Source organism: Pituophis catenifer, unplaced genomic scaffold (assembly GCF_029215685.1).
Source record: "Pituophis catenifer annectens isolate HBS135680 unplaced genomic scaffold, rPitCat1.0.hap2 SCAF_14, whole genome shotgun sequence".
NCBI lineage: Eukaryota > Metazoa > Chordata > Lepidosauria > Squamata > Colubridae > Pituophis > Pituophis catenifer.
This window is the reverse complement of record NW_027256894.1, coordinates 16,598,507-16,619,324: the sequence shown is the minus strand read 5'-3', so window position 1 is coordinate 16,619,324 and position 20,818 is coordinate 16,598,507. Positions and strand designations below refer to the sequence as shown.

Genomic DNA, 20,818 nt, shown 5'->3' with positions numbered 1-20,818 from the left:
GTTAACTGAGTTTTATTCCCATTTTATGACCTTTCTAGCCACAGGTCTTAAATGAATCACTGCAGTTATTCAGCTAGCAATATAGTCATTAGGTTCATCTGGCTTCCTCCATTAACGTTTCTTGTCAAAAGGTCGCAAAAGGGAATCACATAACAGCGGGACTCTGCAACCGTCATAAAGACATGCCAGTTGCCAAGCGACTGAATTCTGATTGTGTGACGGATGCTGCAACACTAGTAAGCACGAAAAGGTGTCACAAGTCACTTTCTTTGGGGCCATTGTTACTTCAAACGGTCACTAAACAATGGTTGTTAAGTCAAGGACTATCTGTAAGTCAAGAATTCTTGAAAACCGTCTCCCTTTAACTGAGGTAATTGATTTCAGTGGCTAAAAGGAAGGAAGTAGATGTTGTAGTCTGTCGGACGCCAGGCCCTCCAGCAGCCAAATCAGATGAGGAGGAGGAGGCGAGGGAGTAAGGGCTAGCATCAAGGCAACCTGAGAGCTCCGAGGGGGAAGAGGGAATGCAGCCGGCAGAGAGAGAGAGAGTCTGGGTCATCCGTCAGCCCTCAGATGGCGAGTCAACAGCCCCCAGGTCTGAAGGTGGCTGATGAGGAAGAGGAGGAACAGCTGGGTCCAGTACCTGATGCACGGATGTGTAGAAGGCAGAGGAGAGGAGAGCAGTGGAAATCTATGAGCCGGTCCTTTGGACGGAAGAGCCACCATTGCTAGCAAAGCCCCATCCTAGCTCTGGGGATAAAAGGCAAGGGGGTGGAATAGGTATGTCAGACAACTGATCATCTCCCTGCCAGACAGACTTCTTAGCCTGCTGTGTGACAGTGAGAGAGGGAGGGAGGGAGGGAGGGAGGGAGGGAGGGAGGGAGGGAGAGAGAGAGACTTTTTGCTGGGGTTGCTGGCACGCCTAATAAAGGAATCATTGATTTAACTACAGAGGGTGTGTCATGTCTGGGAGTCAGATCAGAACACTAGATTAGAGATTCAACTGTCAGCACTTCAACCTGCATTTACTCTAGTGCTGACATAAGAAGGAGAAGCGAAGGCATCTGGAAAGGGACATTTGACTTTTCACCTACTTATTTTCCCTGGAGATAATATCCGGTAGGAGATGGGATGGGAGGCGGGAAATTCCTTTGAGCTGGAGTAGATTAGGGGTAGAATGACTTGGAAGATGGCCAATGAGTGCAGGGGAATGGGAACGGAAAGGGAGGGTTTTGGGGCTGGAAGTCAGTGTTGGCTTCGATTGGAGTCGGGTTAGAATGTCGTGCTTAATAAATAGGTGTTTTTCTTCAAAGACTTTGTTTGAAATGCAATTTATTTGAGACGACCTCGAAACTTGACATCAAATTTCTGGCACTCTTCTGCCAAAACCATGGATTGATGAGACATGATTTGGGAATTACTTCCTCCTCTTAGAAGAATATTTTCCCCCCAATGCAACAGATAAACCTTTGCATGAGGTCTTACCTTTTTCGCATGGGACACAGGGACTGCCCCAAGCAGCACCCAGCGAGGAACAGCACTGAGATTTCAACGTGGCGCCGTTGATATTTATTTCACATCTCCCATTCACAATGGTCTGCCAACAGGTGCCTTTGACTGTCTCTGTTAAAGTAAACAAACACAGCACGATCAAGGACCTATCTTATGCTTCTCCAATGTGCAAAGGCAATGCTAATTCTGTTGTGGCCCACCAGCAGCCAGTGGAGCTGGCAGCTGATTCAGACAGTGAGGAGGTTGGGGAGGAACATGGGCCAGTCCTGGAGTCTGGAGAAGGCTCTGATGAGGGCTCTGTATCGGAGGCAGAGAGGGGACCAGGGCCGGATGCCAGTTATCAGCTGCCTTCGGAGTCAGACATCAGTGAGGCAGACAAACAGCTGGAGCCTATTCCCAGTATGCACATGCACGGAGTTGCCAGACGAAGGGAACAGCTAAAGAACAAGGGTCGACTAGGGAGTAAGGCCACAGGTGAACAATGAATGGCCCCTCCCAGAGGGAATAAAAGAGGAGCAAAAGGGGAGTGGAGGTTGCAAGAGACAATTAGTTCGCCTAATTGGTTTGTGACTCTCCAAGACTCCTGGCCAAGTTTTGAAGATATCGGCCTGGCAGCTCTCCAAGCCAGATAAGGTCTGTGACTGTAAATTCTCCCTTGAAAGACTTTGCTGAAGGTGAATGAGAGGAATTCACTGTTTGTTTAACAAAAGGGGTTTTGTTGGGACCAGGATTCTGGTTCGTGCTTTTTGGGGAAGCCTAAGTCAGAACAAATTCAATTATCCTCACTGTGACAAGACCGGTAAGGTGTGCCATAATGACACTCTTAAAAACCGGATGAAAAAAAGTGGGGGGGACGGGACGCTCAGAAGAATACATTACCGATGCAGATGGTTTTTGAGGCATCCAAAGTACTTTCGGGAGAACATTCGCAGACGAAAGAGCCAGGGATATTTTTACACACTCCGTTGATGCAGGGGCTGGATTCGCATTCGTTGATATCTAGAAGAGCAAAGAGGATATTTGAATGGCCAGAAGGAAGACGGGGTTTCAGAGAGTGCTCCGTTTGATTATGTCAAAATAATATATGTTTCCTGTTCAGTGGAGAAGATGGAATTCCGACATTTGGATGGTGTGGCATGAAATGATTGAAGCTGCTCTTCACAGATCCTCCAGCATTCTGCTTGGAGAAATTGTTTGGGTTTCACCTACGATACCCAATCTATAGCAAGGACCTACTACTCAGTGGTGGGTTTCAATTTCGGCCACAACCGGTTCGCTCATGGGCTCACAGGCCATGCTTCTGCACATGCACAGAAGCTTCTGCGCATACGCAGAGACATCCGGGTGGGTGGGCGGAACTTCCCACTACCGCCGCCACCGGTTGGCCTGATTCAGAGCGAACTGATAGCAACTCACCACTGCTACTACTCCATGTAAGCCAGTCACAGCTGTCTTCAACTTATTGACAGAGCAACTTGCGAATGGAGAACTCCATGAATTTATCTTAACTCATTCCAGGTTCTGGATTAAAGCAACCGGGTCAAAAACACAGGTAGTTCTTGACTTATAATTGAGCCCAGGATTTATGTTACCAAGTGAAACATTTGTTAAGTTAAGTGAGTTTTGCTCCATTTTACAACCTTTCTTGCTACATCCGCTAAGCGAATCACTGCAGTTGTTAGGTTAGTAACACGGTTGTTAAGTGAATCTGGCTTCCCTATTGACTTGGCTTGTCAGAAGGTGACAAAAAAGGGATCACGTGACTCTGGGATGTTGCGACCATCATAAATATGATCCATTTGAATTTTGATCATGCGGCAACGGTCGTAAGGTGGGTGATGAGCACATCACAAAAAATGATGGGCTGTCCCCCTGACCCCACTGGACGAAATCGCCAGGACCCGCTGCCTCAACAGAGTGAGGAAAATCCTCAGGGATGATTCACACCTTGGTCAACCCTTCTTTACTCTCCTACCATCGGGCAGGACATATAAAAGCATAGCCAGCTGAATGAACAGGCTGAAAAATAGCTTTCATATGTGGGCTGTCAGACTTCTGAACACACATAACACCACAATTACCGTATTTTTCGGAGTATAAGACGCACCTTTCCGCCCCCCTAAAAGGGGGTGAAAGTTAGGTGCTTCTTATACACCGAATGTAGCCCTGCCTACCCACTGGCCCCCACCCTTTGGCCTCTGCCTCCCAGCAGTTTGCCTCCTTGCAGCAAGCAGCAAGAAGAGACAACTCGTTTTAGCTTCAGCACAGCCTAATTAGCACAAGTTATTTGGATCAGCCTCCCAACTCTCAGCTGTTTTGCTCTCTGCTGTTTTGTGCGGGGGGCCTCTGCTGCTTGCTGTAAGGAGGTAAATTGCTGGGAGCAGATTTTTTTTCCCGTGCTAATCAAGCTATGCTGAAAACGAAAATGAAAGTAAAACAGGCTGTTTGCTGTTTGCTGCAAGGAGGCAAAATTGCTGGGAGGCAGAGGCAGATTTCTTTTTCTTGTTTTCCTCAACAAAAAAGGTAGGTGCATTTTATAGTCCAGAGCGTCTTATACTCCGAAAAATACGGTAGGTTTAATACGATAGACTTGCAGGGCCAGCACAACATGCAACATGTTCATACTGATGTAATATAATATAATGTTACATACATATAGGTATATGGGAATGTATTGTTATTACTTATTTGGGTTTAGGGATTCTATTTCTTTCATTTAGTGAGTTATTGAGATGTATTATGTGTTTCGGGGGGCTGCACCAGGGGTGGTATTCATCTTACCTTCGCTACCGGTTCACAAATGTGAGCATGTGAGTATGCGCAGAGCATCAAAAATAGGACGTGATTATATCCGGGCTGGTGGGCGGAGCCTCCTGCAGCCGGCGCTACCAGTTTGCCCGAACCGGATAGAACCAGGTGAATATCACTCCTGGGCTGCACCAAGGGAGGCTCATTCAATTTCATTGTGCACATGTTGTGCACAAGGAGCCTGAGTGGCGTAGGAGGCTAATGCCTCCTACTAAGGCAGCATTTAACATCCAGCTGCCTGCCATTACTGCGAGTTCAATTCTCACCAGGCTCAAGGTCGACTCAGCCTTCCATCCTTTCTAAGGTGGGTAAAATGAGGACCCGGTTTGTGGGGGCAATAAGCTGACTTTGTATAAAATATACAAAAGTATGAAGGCTATTGCTTAACGCATTGTAAGCCGCCCTTAGTCTCCGGAGAAGGGTAGCATATAAAATTAAATTAAAAAAAATAAATTAAAAATAAATAAATAAATGTTGTGCATTGACAATGAAGATTTGATTTGATTTGATTTGATTTGATTTGATTTGATTTGATTTGATTTGATTTGATTTGATTTGATTTGAACAGAGTTAAAGTGAACAGAATTATTATTACACAAATATGAAACAAATCCTATCGGGAACAATTGTAGCCTATACATTTGACCCCCCCCCCCCCGGTTTAGAGCCAAGCAGAACATTTGAGGAGCCTTTTCATTACCTTCACATGTTTGTAGATCAGGTTTGTACACAAATCCCTTGGGGCAGGTACAGGTGAAACTTCCAGGGGTGTTCCTGCATTGCCCGTTGTCACAAAGCAACCTATTCACAGCACATTCATCGATGTCTGCAAAAATAATTAAGAGAATTCAGCGACGTCTGCAAAAATAACATGCTTCGATGGCATACAGTAAATGTTTCTTTCTTTTTTTGGGGGGGGGTCTCTTTCACGTGAAGCTGTAAAATGAGTTTCTATTTAAGGAAAGGAATAGACGTCACTAACAGGAATGATTTTCCTTATAATATTATGAAGAAGGTTTTCAAAGTCAATAGAAATGGAGTAACTATCTGCAGTTTTTGTGCTTTGTACAAGTTTCCCATCCTTCTCCCTACGACCAGGAAAAATGGGCATTTCAAGACAGATCAAAGATGTCACGAAGAATAGAATAGAATAGAATAGAATAGAATAGAATAGAATAGAATAGAATAGAATAGAATAGAATAGAATAGAATAGAATAGAATAGGAACAGGGTAGGGTAGGGTAGGGTAGGGTAGGGTAGGGTAGAATAGGGTAGGGTAGAATAGGGTAGGGTAGAATAGGGTAGGGTAGAATAGAATAGAATAGAATAGAATAGAATAGAATAGAATAGAATAGAATAGAATAGAATAGAATAGAATAGAATAGAATAGAATAGAATAGAATAGAATAGAATAGGAATAGGAATAGGAACAGGGTAGGGTAGGGTAGGGTAGGGTAGAATAGGGTAGGGTAGAATAGAATAGAATAGAATAGAATAGAATAGAATAGAATAGAATAGAATAGAATAGAATAGAATAGAATAGAATAGAATAGAATAGAATAGAATAGAATAGAATAGAATAGAATAACAGAGTTGGAAGGGACCTTGGAGGTCTTCTAGTCCAACCCCCTCTTTAGACAGGAAACCCTACACCACTTCAGACAAATGGTTATCCACCATCTCCTTAAAAACTTCCAGTGTTGGAGCATTCCCAACTTCTGGAGGCAAGTTGTTCCACTGATTAATTGTTCTAACTGTCAGAAAATTTCTCCTCCGTTCTAAGTTGCTTCTCTCCTTGATTAATTTCCACCCGTTGCTTCTTGTCCTGCCCTCAGGTGCTTTGGAGAATAGCTTGACTCCCCTCTTCTTTCTGGCAGCCCCTGAGATATTGGAACACTGCTATCACGTCTCCCCTAGTCCTTCTTTTCATCAGATTAGACATACCCAGTTCCCGCAACTGTTCTTCATATGTTTTAGCCTCCAGATAATCTATGTTTTTCTTCTTAAAAATATTTCCTCCCTTGAGATAAAAAGATGAAGTCGTGGGAAATCAACAGAACTCCATAGGGAAAGCGGTATCGTCTGGACCCCTCATAAAACTCCAAAGTGATCCATTGAACCTTATATTATGTGACAGTATATAAATATACTTTATATTTATAACAGATTTTATTAAGCCTGACATTTTATCTGCGTGCAGCATTTTATCAACGTGGCCTGCTGGAAGGCAATAAAATCGCTCTAAGAGATTTGATCCAGGAGCTGAGTCACCAATGCAGAAAGGGACACGCCAAAACATTCTTAATATGTCTAGCTCAAAACTGATAACTTTTTCAGGGCACCGGGCCATAGACCACAGACAAGTGGTTCTCAACCTATGGTCCGTGGACCCCTGGGGGTGGGGCAATGTTGTCACAGAGGGTCCACAAAGGCTTTAAGAAATGTTATGATTTAAATGCTGAGTTAAGTCTTGGGGGGGGGGGGTCCGTGGCCACATCCGTAGCCACAAAAGGTATTTAAAGGAGGCCCATGATGAAGAAAAAATTGAGAAGCACTATCGTAGACTATTGGGAAGCAATAGATGCCCACGTTCGTGGCATTTCTTAAGCTACACATGCTCCCTGGGTGGTACTAAATGGGTGATGACCAGATGCAGCCATACTACCCATTTGAGCCTCATAGCTATAGGATAGGATAGGATAGGATAGGATAGGGTAGGGTAGGGTAGGGTAGGGTAGGGTAGGGTAGGGTAGGGTAGGGTAGGGTAGGGTAGGGTAGGATAGGATAGGATAGGATAGGATAGGAGAGGGGAGGGGAGGGGAGGGGAGGGGAGGGGAGAGGAGAGGAGAGGAGAGGAGAGGAGAGGAGAGGAGAGGAGAGGAGAGGAGAGAAGAGAAGAGAAGAGAAGAGAAGAGAAGAGAAGAGAAGAGAAGAGAAGAGAAGAGAAGAGAAGAGAAGAGAAGAGAAGAACATGGAATGGAATGGAATGGAATGGAATGGAATGGAATAGAATAGAATAGAATAGAATAGAATAGAATAGAATAGAATAGAATAGAATAGAATAGAATAGAATAGAATAACAGAGTTGGAAGGGACCTTGGAGGACTTCTAGTCCAACCCCCTGCTTAGACAGGAAACTCTACACCATTTCAGACAAATGGTTATCTAATCTCTTCTTAAAAACATCCAGTTATTGGAGCATTTACCACTTCTGGGGGCAAGTTGTTTCACTGATAAATTTTTCTCACTGTCAAGAAATTTCTCCTTACTTCTAAGTTGCTTCTCTCCTTGATGAGTTTCCACCCATTGCTTCTTGTCCTACCCTCAGGTGCTTTGGAGAATAGCTTGACTCCCTCTTCTTTGGGGCAGCCCCTGAGATATTGGAACACTGCTATCATGTCACCCCTGGTCCTTCTTTTCATCAGACTAGACACAGTGGAAATGTTGTACGCTTCCTGCTTCAAGGCAGGAAAGGCAGTTGAGCCCCATTGCTCTCACCGTGCAGAAAAAAATAACCTTCCTAAGTAGAATGAGCAAATAAGGATCACACAATCTGATAACAAAGGAAAACGTAGCACAGGGGATCAGGAAGATGAGAAGAAAATTGAAAGGATAAGCGGAAATAAGAATAGCAAATGGTAAACCCTACCGGTAAGTTGAAAGTAATATAAAAATGATGAGCTACAATCTGGGAGAGTGTTAGAGAAATACAGAAAACGTCCTACCTAAACAGACTTTCCCAGTTGAATCCACCTCATATCCAAAGTTACATATGCATTTATATGTTCCACGCAGATTTTCACAGATTCCATTGGGACATATGTCAGGATCCAATGCACATTCATTGATATCTGCAAAAAAATATATAATATTAGTAACAGGTATATGTAATTTTTGTTAACCCATCATAACAACCAGGATATAAGAGTGGTGTGGTGGCCTAGAGGTGGAGCTCTCGCCTCACAATCAGGAGGCTGTGAGTTCGATCCTAGGTAGAGGCAGATATTTTCTCTCTCTCTGGGCACACTGAGAATATATCTCCTGAACAAAACTCCGCATTGGCGACAGGAAAGGCATCTGGCCATTCAAACACTCTGCTAGCTCCGTTCAGTGGCCCAAACTCCACCCCGCAAGGGATTATGGGGTCATTAAATGATGATGATGATGAGAACAACCAGGATTTATCTATCTTTTGTTTAGAGCATTTCCGGCAAAAGTCATCCCGTACTCCTTTACAGTGATTTTGAATGAAATTCAGCTACAAGCTTACCATTTCCTGTTGCCGTAATTCCTGGTCCGCTGCTACAAAGACCGTGATATTCCTCTGGAGAAGAAGAAAAAAGCGAGGAAAAATTAGATAAGAGATTTAGAATATATTTAAGACAAAATGCAGAGGGTTCTGGAGTCTTCTACAAGATGATTTTGGAGCAATGGGACACATTGATCTCAACAGGACTTGCTACCCAAAAGACACAAACACAAGTTTGTAATTTTCAAGATGTTGAAATGCAACTGTTTTGAATGAAGCAGGTTTGTCTCCTCCCTCTTCTGTGAGTTTAAGACTGGAGGATGTATTTATTTTGTTTATTTATTACAAAATGTATATTATTTCCGCCTATTCGCACATGCCGACTGAAGGCGGCTTACAGGGATATAAAACATCATGTATAAAAAACAAAACGAATAAAAGAAAATAATCAAATAATAAATTAATAAAATAATATAATAGCCTCCCCCACCTCTCACCCCGGCGACAACACGTCACACAAGCCATTTAATGGCTCAGTGGCTAAGACCCTGAACTTGTCGATCAGAAAGGTCAGCGGTTCGAATCCCTCGTATAGATCTCCTGCGTGAGCTGGGGGTTGGACTAGATGACCTCCAAGCTCCATTCCAACTCTGCTACTGTTATAATGGGCTCCATACCACTCTGGATTCCCCAGGTTAGCCATTAGAGAAAGACCGTTCTGGTTTACACTGCAAAACCAGGATTCTTTTCAACCGCAATTGAGCAAGCCACATCAATCTTTATTTATTTATTTATTATTTTATTAGTCATATTTCTATGCCGCCCACTCTCCGAGGACTCTGGGCGGCTTACACCAAAGTCTGTATACTAAATAGCATATTGCCCCCTAACAATCTGGGTCCCCATTTTACCCACCTCAGAAGCATGGAAGGCTGAGTCAACCTTGAGCCTGGTGAGATTTGATCCGCTGATCTGCTGAACTAGCAGTCAGCTGAAGTAGCTGCAGTACTGCACTCTAAACACTGTGCCACCTCAGCTCATGCCTTCACTAAGCTATCCTGGGTGGGTTGAACATCACACTAAGCTCAAAGCATCACTTGAGCGCTTAGCGTGATACACGGGAAGGTTGAGAAGCAAGTGAAATGAGCATGGCTTTTCATTCCACAGAAATTGTAAAAAAAAACAAAAAAAACTCCAATAGTGTTAGAATTGCAGGCTGCAGCACAGTTGTATATTAACAATGAAAATAGTCGCTTACATCTCAGCAAAAGAAACTGGTAAACTGGGGAAACTTACACAACATTCCCAACCAACAGAAAAGGGTATATGAAGGCTACCTTAGCACAGTAGCATTGATTATGTTACCTAGCTGGGTCATAAAACGTCTGCAAGAAAACAGCCAAGCTCAGAGAGCACCAAGGACCCCAGAGTTCAATCCTGAGCTACAAATATTCTCTTCTACCAAGACTAAAACTCATAGACCGCAGAGAAGAGCATCTGACTGCCACACAGGAAAATGTCCCTCTCATGAGCTATCCAAGGGGGGGGGGGGAACCCACAAGAAAACAAAGTTGGAAGGGACCTTGGAGGTCTTCTAGTCCAACCCCCTGCTTAGACAGGAAACCCTACACCACTTCAGAGAAATGGTTATCCAACATCTTCTTAAAAAAGAAAAAAAAAGGAGAATTTTTTGCAGCTCTCACCATCCCAAAAAATTAAAAGTTGAAAGCCGGCTTCTATTTTACCCTCCGTTCTCAAACTATAGTAAAGGTGCTCAAAACACAGTCCAGAGGAGAGAGGGAGAGAAAAAAAAATGCTTCCACATGTGGAAATGTTCTGTGAAATTAATTCAAATGCAAAACAGAAGTCCATGGCACAGGGCCATTTGCATTTACGGCTCAGTTGCATAGTTTTAAAAAAGGAGAGCTGATAGCAGCAAGCTTTTTCTTGCTCCGATAGCTCTCCAGAACCTTCCTTACTGTTTGAACTAACATGGCCGAGAGTAGCAGTCTTTCTTTCAAGTTTGCACATTGATTAAAGCCAGTTGAATTCGCTTCAAGAGATCTTCTGTGTCTCCTTCTCAGAACTGCCAGTTAAAATAGAGGTTAAGCATGTAAGGCTTCTCATGATGCCTTTTCTTTTTAAAAAAAAAAAATACACACAATACACCCATTTCTGGAGTCGGCATTCCAGAATATTCTTTTTTTCTGAGAGACTGGGCCAAGAAACTTCAGGGGTGTTTCAATAACCACCGCCTAAACAGAGATTACAATTTAGGAGGAGTTTGGGGAAAACGGATTACAGTTACAATGTGCAAACATACATTTGAGAATATTTACAGTATTTGGCAAGTTCTATGACCCTAAAAAACTTCTTACAGAATGATGTAATTTTCCATTTCTTCTATCCTCCATTAGGGGCATGAGAAATGTACAAAACTTGATATTTTATGCACATCGATGCCATTTTATCATCAGCTATTACTACATTATAAAGATTTTTGCACACCTAGAGGGATCTGTCATTATATAACATTTTTTTTTCCCCAACATACATTTTTGTCCCCAAATAAAATAAACATACAACAGGTTTGGCAGGTGAGCAACTAGGTTCGTTCAACAGTGAGATGGGCAGCATATTAGCTTACTCAATGATAGATAGATAGATAGATAGATAGATAGATAGATAGATAGATAGACGATGATAGATGATATAGATAGATGATATAGATTGATTGATTGATCAATCAATAGAATGATAGAATGATAGATAGATAGATAGATAGATAGATAGATAGATAGATAGATAGATAGATAGACAGACAGACAGACAGACAGATGGCAGAGAGACAGATAGATGATATAAATAGATGATATAAATCGATCAATCAATAGAATGGTAGATAGATAGATAGATAGATAGATAGATAGATAGATAGATAGACAGACAGACAGATGATAGACAGACAGATGATGATAGATAGATAGATAGATAGATAGATAGATAGATAGATAGATAGACAGACAGACAGACAGACAGAGACAGACAACAGACAGACAGACGATGATAGATGATATAGATAGATGGTATAGATCGATCAATCAATAGAATGATAGATAGATAGATAGATAGATAGATAGATAGATAGATAGATAGATAGACAGACAGAAAGACAGATAGACAGACAGACGATAAATAGATAGATAGATAGATAGATAGATAGATAGATAGATAGATAGACAGAAAGACAGACAGACAGACAGAGGGAGAGAGAGATGGGGAAAGAGAGAGATGGGGAGAGAGAGAGAGACAGGAAGAGGGAGAGAGGGAGACGGGGAGAGAGAGAGGGAGAGAGAGAGAGAGAGAGAGAGAGAGAGAGAGAGAGAGAGAGAGAGACAGGAAAAAGAAGAGAGAGAGAGAGAGAAGATAGATGGATGGAACATTTTAGAAAGGGCTACTTAAAGAAATGCCAAAAACGTAAGTACGTTTTAAAAGTAGACAAAATTCAGGATGAACCTGAGAACATGCAGAAAAAATAATTATACTGTCTGTCACTGAACAAAGTAAGATTAAAAAAAAAAATACAGAGTAGCATTTGTTAGATATGTTGAGGTCCGAAAAGATTGAATCAAATCATTGTTTAGCCCCTCTGTCTGGTGCTAACTAAACATTCTAGTCTAGCCTTCTGAATATCTTTACAAGTGACAAAGGAGGGGTTTAAATCTCAGGGTGGGTAAATCACACTGTACCTGAGTTTTGCGCAGGACACGGTTGGCAAGGCTCTCCGAAGGCGTAATCTGTGCTCGCACAGCAGCATTCGGATTTTGTGACGGCGCCAGATAAGGGTTTAACGCACTGGCCTCTTCTGTATTCCCCATAGCATGTGCTTCGCATGTGCGTATCTGAACGAGAGAGATTTTTTTAAAAAAAAAAGGTCAAATACATTCAATCGGAAAGCTGTACAGACAGTTCTGCTTTTCATGGCAGATTGCCACGTTTAGCGACCGTTTGAGGTTACAACCGTGATGACAAAGTAACTTTGCAACCAGTCCTCACATTTGCAAACTTTGCAGAGAAAAGGCAAGCTGAAGTAAGATTCATAAGCACAGTCGTGGTTCCACTGAGCAATCTCTTCAGTTAACAACCAAGTTGTAGCTACTGTGTTTCCCCGAAAATAAGGCCCTGTCTTATGTTTTTTTGAACCCCGAAATAAGCGCTTGGCCTTATTTTCGGGGAGGTCTTATTATTTTGGGGCACGTGGAGCAAGACGGGGTTCCTCTTGCCCTCTTATCTGATTTCCAGCTCCGTCTCCTTAACCCTAACCAGAGGAAATTTTCAGGGAGGGCTTATTTTCGGGGTGGGTTTATTTTCTGTGGAGGGCTTATTTTCAGAGGATGTCTTATTTTCGGGAAAACACAGTACATGGTTACAGGTACTCCCTGACTTACGACCAGTTGGAGTTACTACAGACATGCTTGGTGCCTTCTTATGACCTGCATTCAAAATTCCAACAATCTCCACAGCATTTTCTCCCATTGATTCAAGGATGATTCAAGAGACAAATAGCCTCCTCCGTTGTTTCTTTTCTCAAAATGTTTTCAATTAAAAAAAAAATTAACCTCAAATGGTTACTTTGAGAAACCATTTTTCCCTAATTCAGAAAGTTCTTTGTATCTGCTAAACCAGGAATGGAGAAACGGTGATGTTTCAGACATTGCCGAATCAACCCTGGCGATCAGTGGGGTGGCAGATGTCCTCACATCCACATCGAAGCCCTACCTTCATCATCCCACTCCCACAACTACAGTTGTGCGTAAATTGTAGTTGTCTATGGCGATTCTCAGTCATCCAAGTCACAGTTGTCCCAAAAGCACTTTTTTTCAAAAGGCATCTGGGCTTTATTTTTTTCTTCCTCAAAAGGCAACCGAAGTCTAGCTGCCTTTTGGAAAAAGAAAGCATTTTTGAGGTAATATTGTAGTTCAGCAATTGTGCAGAACCCAAAATTAATGGCTGAAGGTTAATTTCGGCCATCAGATTCCTCCTCTTGTGCCTAGCACATCGAATGCCATTCGTTGTTTCAGCCCAAGCAAGTCTAACCCTGTTTTCCTCATGAAGCTCCACAGAAATGATAACAGCCGGTAACTGTGTGCAAAGAAGCTGCAGCAGGTGGCAGCATTTAACTAACCTAGATTAAGTCCAGAACGTAAAACGAGGCTAGTTCTGGAAACTGCTTGGATGGAGAACCTCCATCAAACTTCCAGACTGCGGTCTAGACGAGGAAGTCATCTTCAAAGAAAGCCTTCCCACACTCCTTCTTCTGCCAAGAGAACTACAGAACTCCCTCAACGTAGAACCACGACTAAGTCCAAAATTTCCATGGCTAAAGTAAGGCAGTCGTTAAGAGAATTTTGTCCCATTTTACGGCCATTGTTTGTTTGGAGTTTTTTTGCTGCCGTTGTTAAGTGAATCACGGGGTCGTTAAATGAATCTGGCTCTCCCCCCACCATTGACTTTGCTCATTGGGAGCCATCTGGAAAGGTTAAAAATGGTGAACACGGGACCCAGAGGACAGTGCAACAGTCATAAGTACATGCCAGTTGCCAAGTGCCCAAATTTTGATCACGTCACCATGGGGATATACAAAGTGCCCTAACCCTAACCCACTCCCCCCGCTTTTGGCACACGATGGCAAAAAGGTTACCGGTGGGCCCGGTAGGTCCATTTTTCGCCCTCCCAAGGATCCAGAGGCTTTCTTGGAGCCTGGGGAGGGCAAAAACAGCCTTCCCTACCTCCCCGGAGGCCCTCTGGAGGCCGGAAACGGCCCGTTTCCTGACTTCCAGTGGACCCAGAAGGCCCAAAAATTAGCTGGCCAGCACACGCATGTGCGCTGGAGCTGACCTAGGGCAACGCTCGCGTGCCCACAGATATGGCTCTACATGCCACCTGTGGCACGCGTGCCATAGGTTCGCTGTCACGGCTATATGCTGACAATTGAAAAATAGTTTTCTCGAGAAATGCATAAGAGCCATCACCAAATTTTAGCCATCCAAATTATTAGATTCTAGGGAAAATTTTTTTTTTCATTTTAATCTAAGGCTCCTACCCAAAGGATTAATCTCTTTCCATGGTTTACTAATGCTTTCCTCTTTTACATTTAGTTACTCCATTCCCATGGGTGGAAACTCTCCATTTTCTGCCAAGTCAGTGATATTTTTATTTTATTTTTCTCCATAGGTCATTGATGTCTCCAATAGGATTAATCCAAACCGGGGGATCCTGACTAGTAACTAACTTTGGGATTATCTGGCTACAGAAGTAGTGAAAAAAAACTGTCAGAAGCCATCGATCTCCTCTCCAGATATTTCAACCTGACCAGAGTTAGAACTTCCTCGAACACAATCCGCACTCTGCTTTGCTAAAAACAATTCTGCTTCGGTTACTTTGCCAACCTGTCAAAGGCTAAATATACAAAAGTCGAGTTAATCAGGTTGCCATTTGCTAAGGTATGTTAATTTGATGGAAAGTCACTCCGTGTACCAGAACGTAGGTCAGGCATGCCATCTTGCATTTATTTTAAAAGCAGGAATTTGGAAGGAATGCCTAATTCATAGATAACTCTTGGAACGAACATAATAATTGAGCGGCTCCATTTTAAGGCAGATTCAAATCATTCTTAATATTGCGTGTTGCCTTGCTGCGTGCTTGAGATCTGAATCACAGTTGCAAGAAGCTAAACCGTTGGTCAGTCCAATCTGTACTTATCAGAGGCATTTTATTAATGGTTTCCTACACGCTCTTATATTTTTAAAAGGGTCGTTCTTAGGTTTTGTTTTGTTTTGTTTTGTTTCCTTGTTGAAAAACAGCAATGGCATTCCTGCATCTCACCAAATTAGGAAGAGCCGGAGAACACATTTTAATTGCTAAATTCCTACTAATTGATCGTTGTTTTGTTCCCTTCCCTGCCCTTCCAAAATGAGGTCGAAAGGAGGAAATTTGTAATGAAGACACATCAATTGCACAGCAAATGGGACTCATCAGCCCTTATAAATGGATTGGTACTTTATGCTCAGCAACATTGGATAAACACGTGTTTTTTAAAAAAAAAAAAAAGTTGGAGGCTTTTCAGGCAGGACATCAATTCTTCAATGGTTTCGGTTGGAAAGGCCAAATTGTCCGTGTTTATTAACATACGATGCTGAAAACGGGCCACAGATGCAACTGTCACGATGAATCCTCGTGAATCAGCTTTCAGAAAAGAAGAGCCTTGGTAGCACAGTGGTTTAAGGCACCCTGTTATTAAGCTGGTTATTAAGACCAGCTGCCTGCAATTACTGCAGGTTCGAATCTCGCCAAGGCTCAAGGTTGACTCAGCCTTCCATCCTTTCTAAGGTAGGTAAATTGAGGACCCAGTTTGTGGGGGCAATAAGCTGACTTTGTATAAATATACAAAAGGATGAAGGGTATTGCTGAGCACATTGTAAGCCGCCCTGAGTCTCCGGAGAAGGGCGGCATATAAATCAAAATTAAAAAAAAAAAAACAACAACTCAAAACTGCGATGTCTACGGAAATTCTCAATCATCCAGGCGGTGGTTGTCTCAAAAGTCCTTTTTCCAACAGGCACCTGGATTTTTCTTGGTTTCTGCTTTGAAAATGTTTTGCTTCTGGGGTTCCGATGAGGACCAGGTAGTAAAACAGGGGTGAAATGCTCCCGGATCGGACCGGATCGCCCTATCTGGTAGTGATCTTGGCTGGTGGTTCGGCGATCTGGTAGCGATGGTGGAGCAAAGCTCCGCCCACCCTCCCGGATGTCATTACTTCTTGGTTTTAACAAGGAAGTAATGTGTTTTTTACCTTCTGCGCATGCGCAGAAGGTCTGCGCACGTATGTGATGTGTGCAGGGCATGTGCGCTTCCGAACCGGTAAGGAAGGTAAGTAGATTTCACCCCTGTAGTAAAGGTAAGTAGAACCCACCCCTGCCCTGAAGCATAACCGTCAGCCACGACTTTGTCTTACCGACACACACACGTCCATCCAGCCCAACCGCGAGGCCAGGAAAGCATTCGCATCTGAAAGAGCCATCGGTGTTGACGCAGCGTCCGTTCATGCATATTCCTGGAGTCTCACATTCATCAATATCTGTTAAAAAGAAAAAAAAAGACCGTTTTGTTGAAGATTAAAGTTTAGTTCACTACTTGGGATGAGAGATGCAAAGGGTTCCATGGAGCTTATTCATTTCTTTTTATTTATTAGCTTGTCAAACATGTACAAGGTAACAGGTATTAGTATAAACATGGACGTGAACGAAGGAAATGAGTACAAATAAATGGGGACAGGAGGAGAGGGACGGTAGGCACGCTGGTGCGCTTATGCACGCCCCGTTTACGGACCTCTTAGGAATGGGGTGAGGTCCACGGTAGACAGTTTAAGGTTGAAGCTGTGAGGGTTAGAGGATGTAACAACAGAGTCGGGTAGTTCATTCCAGGCGTTGACCACTCTGTTGCTGAAGTCGTATTTTCTGCAATCGAGTTTCGAGCGGTTTACCTTGAGTTTGTTCATCAATTGTTCGCCCATGTATTATTGACGTTGAAGCTGAAGAAGTCGTTGACAGGTAAGATGTTGTAGCAGACAATTTTGTGTACTATGCTTAGGTCAGACCGCAGGCGGCACAGTTCCAGATTGTCCAAGCCCAAAATTTCAAGCCTGGTGGCCTAAGGGATTCTATTGTGAGCAGAGGAATGGAGTACTCTTCTCGTGAAATACCTCTGGACCTGCTCAATTGTATTAATGTCTGGTGTACAGTGTGGATTCCAGGCAGACGAGCTGTATTCGAGAATTGGTCTGGCAAAGGTTTTGTATGCCCTAGTTAGCAATACAATGTATTGTATTACAATGTATATACAATGTATAGTTAGCTATACAATTCATGGTGTACACAAATAAATAGCTCATATTCTGTTGGGTAGGTATCATCAGCACAGTGGTGGGTTTCAATTTTTTTTACTACCGGTTCTGTGGGTGTGGCTTGGTGGACGTGACATGGCTTGGTGGGCGTGGCATGCTGGGCGTGGCAGGGGAAGGATACTGTAAAATCTCCATTTCCACCCCACTCTAGGGGAAGGATACTGCAAAATCCCCATTTCCTCCCAATCAGTTGGGACTTGGGAGGCAGAGAATAGATGTGGGGCGGGGCCAGTCAGAATTTTTACTACCGGTTCTCCGAACTACTCAGAATTTCCGCTACCGGTTCTCCAGAACTGGTCAGAACCTGCTGCAACCCACTTCTGCTTCAGCACCACCTTCTCCCAACTGACTCTATCTGATAAAATCCCATAGATGGGAACCCTCTTCAGCTCCAGAAAGAGGCTCTGGAAGAGGGCCTTCTCAACTCCTTGTAGCATTTCCTTTTGAGGTCTGGATGGCTATCACCACTATTGGGATTTCAGACAGGCCACAAAACCTAGGTTTATTCAGGAGAACTTGAGGTGAGAATGTTATGAGCTACAGCTACCCCCTGTAATGTGGAAATCCATGAATGTCCTGTCCTGTTCTTTCTCTGGCACTGCATCTGGTACGTGTTGTTATTTATGCTTTAGGCTTTGCACTTTGTTTATGTAAACATGGTCTGAAAGCCACTCAGTCAGTTTTGATTGGAGAGGCATATAAGCCCCGGTGTAAGTAAATACATAAAGGTCCTCTCCTTGGCAAATCCTTGATTACAGTAGTGTTGAAATTACCCATAACTAGCAAGGAAAAAAGTTCCAAGGACAAGGAACTACCAAGGGGAAAACCACACCCCAATCAATACTGTACAGACAGGGAGCCAACCCCACACTCAGCTGCACTGATAATGTTACCTAGTTGGGTAATGAAACGTCTCCAAGCAAGCAACCAAACTCAGAGAACACTATAAAGATTCCACAATTCAACCCTGAGCTACAGATATTCTCTTTCATTGCAAAGTCAATAAGTATTTATCTTCGAAGGACAACTTTCTCTTTTTCTTTCTTTCTTTCTTTCTTTCTTTCTTTCTTTCTTTCTTTCTTTCTTTCTTTCTCTTCCTTCCTTCTTTCGTTCTTCCTCCCTCCCACTCTCTCTCTCTCTCTGGGTCGCTGTGCATGGATTTATTTTTGCTCTCCTATAAAGTAGCACAATCCTTCCCGGTCTTCCATTTTTCAGGCGCCTCACAGACCACAGAATTGATCCCAATTGTGTTACCGAATTTGCTTGTTGCTTGGCTTGACACAAACACGCACTCACACACTCCTGCCCAGCAGGAAATAAATGCCTTTCTTTTCCTGATATGGCGATTGCGCATTTAAACCCCCCCCCATTCCCTCTTCTCTCTCTCTCTAAACACTGAGAATTAGAGAAATGTTTTAAAAATACCGAGTGGGTAGATGAGTAACCTTTAACAATATAATCATATCCTAACATCTCCCCTTCAGTATACACAATATTTGGCATGTGTGGCCTTTTCTTACTTTTGCCCACTCCACCCCACCCCCCACCCCCAACCTTAAAAGGGCAAATGGAGAGGAAAGCACCTCAGTGTTTCATTTAGCTTGTGTTGTTTGGCACACAATACAGTCTTGCTCGTTCAAAACTCCAATTGCTTATATCTTTGGCGCATTAGCTTCTAATCTCCTGCTCAACCCAAAAAGGCGAACCAATTGTTAAAATTTCCTCAGTTTCCAGCACAGTCCTTAGGCAAGAGGTTACGTTTCTACCTCTTTGCAATAATTCTGCTATGGTCTAACAAGAGCCTTGGTGGCGCAGCAGACTAAAGTGCTGTTAAGTAGCACCAGCTGCCTGCAATTACTGCAATTCAAATCTCACCAGGCTCAAGGTTGACTCAGCCTTCCATCCTTTCATATCGTCACCGCTACTGGCTCAGCAGAACCGGGCGGAACCGGGAGGAACTCACCACTGTTTCATGCCTATGGGAAGATTAGAACTCAGAGTCTTTCAGTTTCCAGTCCATATTGCAAAGTGGCTCTCATACCTTGTACATAAACAAGATCAAAATTTTATGCATTTCTTTGTCCTGGGTCTTGGCAGAGGAGTTGGACACAAAGAAATAAACTCAAAAAGACTCCACCATTTTCCTTCCATCACAAGACAACACTGCCCTCAAATGAATGATGTGTTGTTTTGTTGTGTCTTTGGAACATCAGAACACCCTGTTTAGTGGTCAAAATAGATATTGCCAAGGAGTTTTCTTAAATCCAGAACATTTGAAAGGATCTTCGTTACAACAGCCAAGTTTTCTTCTGAGATGGAACATAATTGTATTAACACAATACCTTAAGTTTGATGCAGAGTGTTTAGGATGATATATTTCCCCTGCATGCTTCATATTAAGTATATCGCCCATTGATGATGACATTCGTCCAGGGGTTCTGACAGGTTCTGGAGAACCGGTAGCGGAAATTTTGAGCATTTCGGAGAACCGGCAAATGCCACCTCTGGCTGGCCCCAGGGTAGGGTGGGAATGGAGATTTTGCAATATCCTTCTCCCAGGAGTGGGGAGGGAATGGGGATTTTGCAGTATCCTTCCCCTGCCACGCCCACCAAGCCATGCCCACCAAGCCACACCACACCCATCAAGCCACGCCCACAGAACCGGTAGTAAAAAAAATTTAGATTTCACCACTGCGTTCGTCCATCATTTTCGAAGAGGACCTTGACATCTAACAGGTTTGTGGAGTGTCCACAGTGTGTCCGCAGGTGGCTGGTAAGGCCAATACGGGCACGGAATGTTCTGCCACATGTCGGGCAGGCATGTGTGGGCACCACTGTTGCAGCATTTGCAGCTCTGGCTTTGCGGAGAGCACACTTCTCTTGTGCTGTGGTTGTCCGTCTGTCTTCAAAGGTCTGGAGGCCTTGGTGGATCAACCTGGGTCATGTTGATCGATCTTGTGCCAGGGTTTCCACCCCACAAGGTGGTGTCAATATCCAGGGACTTGAGAGAGACCTTCGGCGTGTCTTTGTATTGCTTCCTTTGTCCCCCCCGTGCGATCACTTTCCTTGAGACAGCTCACCATTGAGGAGCTGTTTGGTGCATCCTTGCAACATGGCCTGGCCTGCCCAACGTGTCTGGGCTTTCATCAACACTGATAGGCAGGCCTGCTCTGGAGAGGACTTCTGTGTCTGGCACCTTGTCCTGCCACCAGATCCTCAGACGTCTGTGGAGGCAGGTCGTGTGGAAGTGGCTCAATTGCCTAGCATGCCTCCTGCATGCAGTCCAAGTC

The 20,818-nt window shown here is 43.5% G+C and overlaps 1 protein-coding gene across 1 annotated transcript in view; it reads right to left on the bottom strand.

Moving 5' to 3' along the window:
• Positions 1 to 20,818, bottom strand: part of FBN1 (fibrillin 1) — a 193,114-nt gene that overhangs the window by 86,570 nt on the left and 85,726 nt on the right. Inside the window, 7 exon segments of the mRNA XM_070953865.1 lie at positions 1,483 to 1,620; positions 2,389 to 2,508; positions 5,018 to 5,143; positions 8,043 to 8,168; positions 8,588 to 8,641; positions 12,316 to 12,468; positions 16,581 to 16,703. Of these exon segments, the coding sequence (XP_070809966.1) occupies positions 1,483 to 1,620; positions 2,389 to 2,508; positions 5,018 to 5,143; positions 8,043 to 8,168; positions 8,588 to 8,641; positions 12,316 to 12,468; positions 16,581 to 16,703 (840 nt within the window).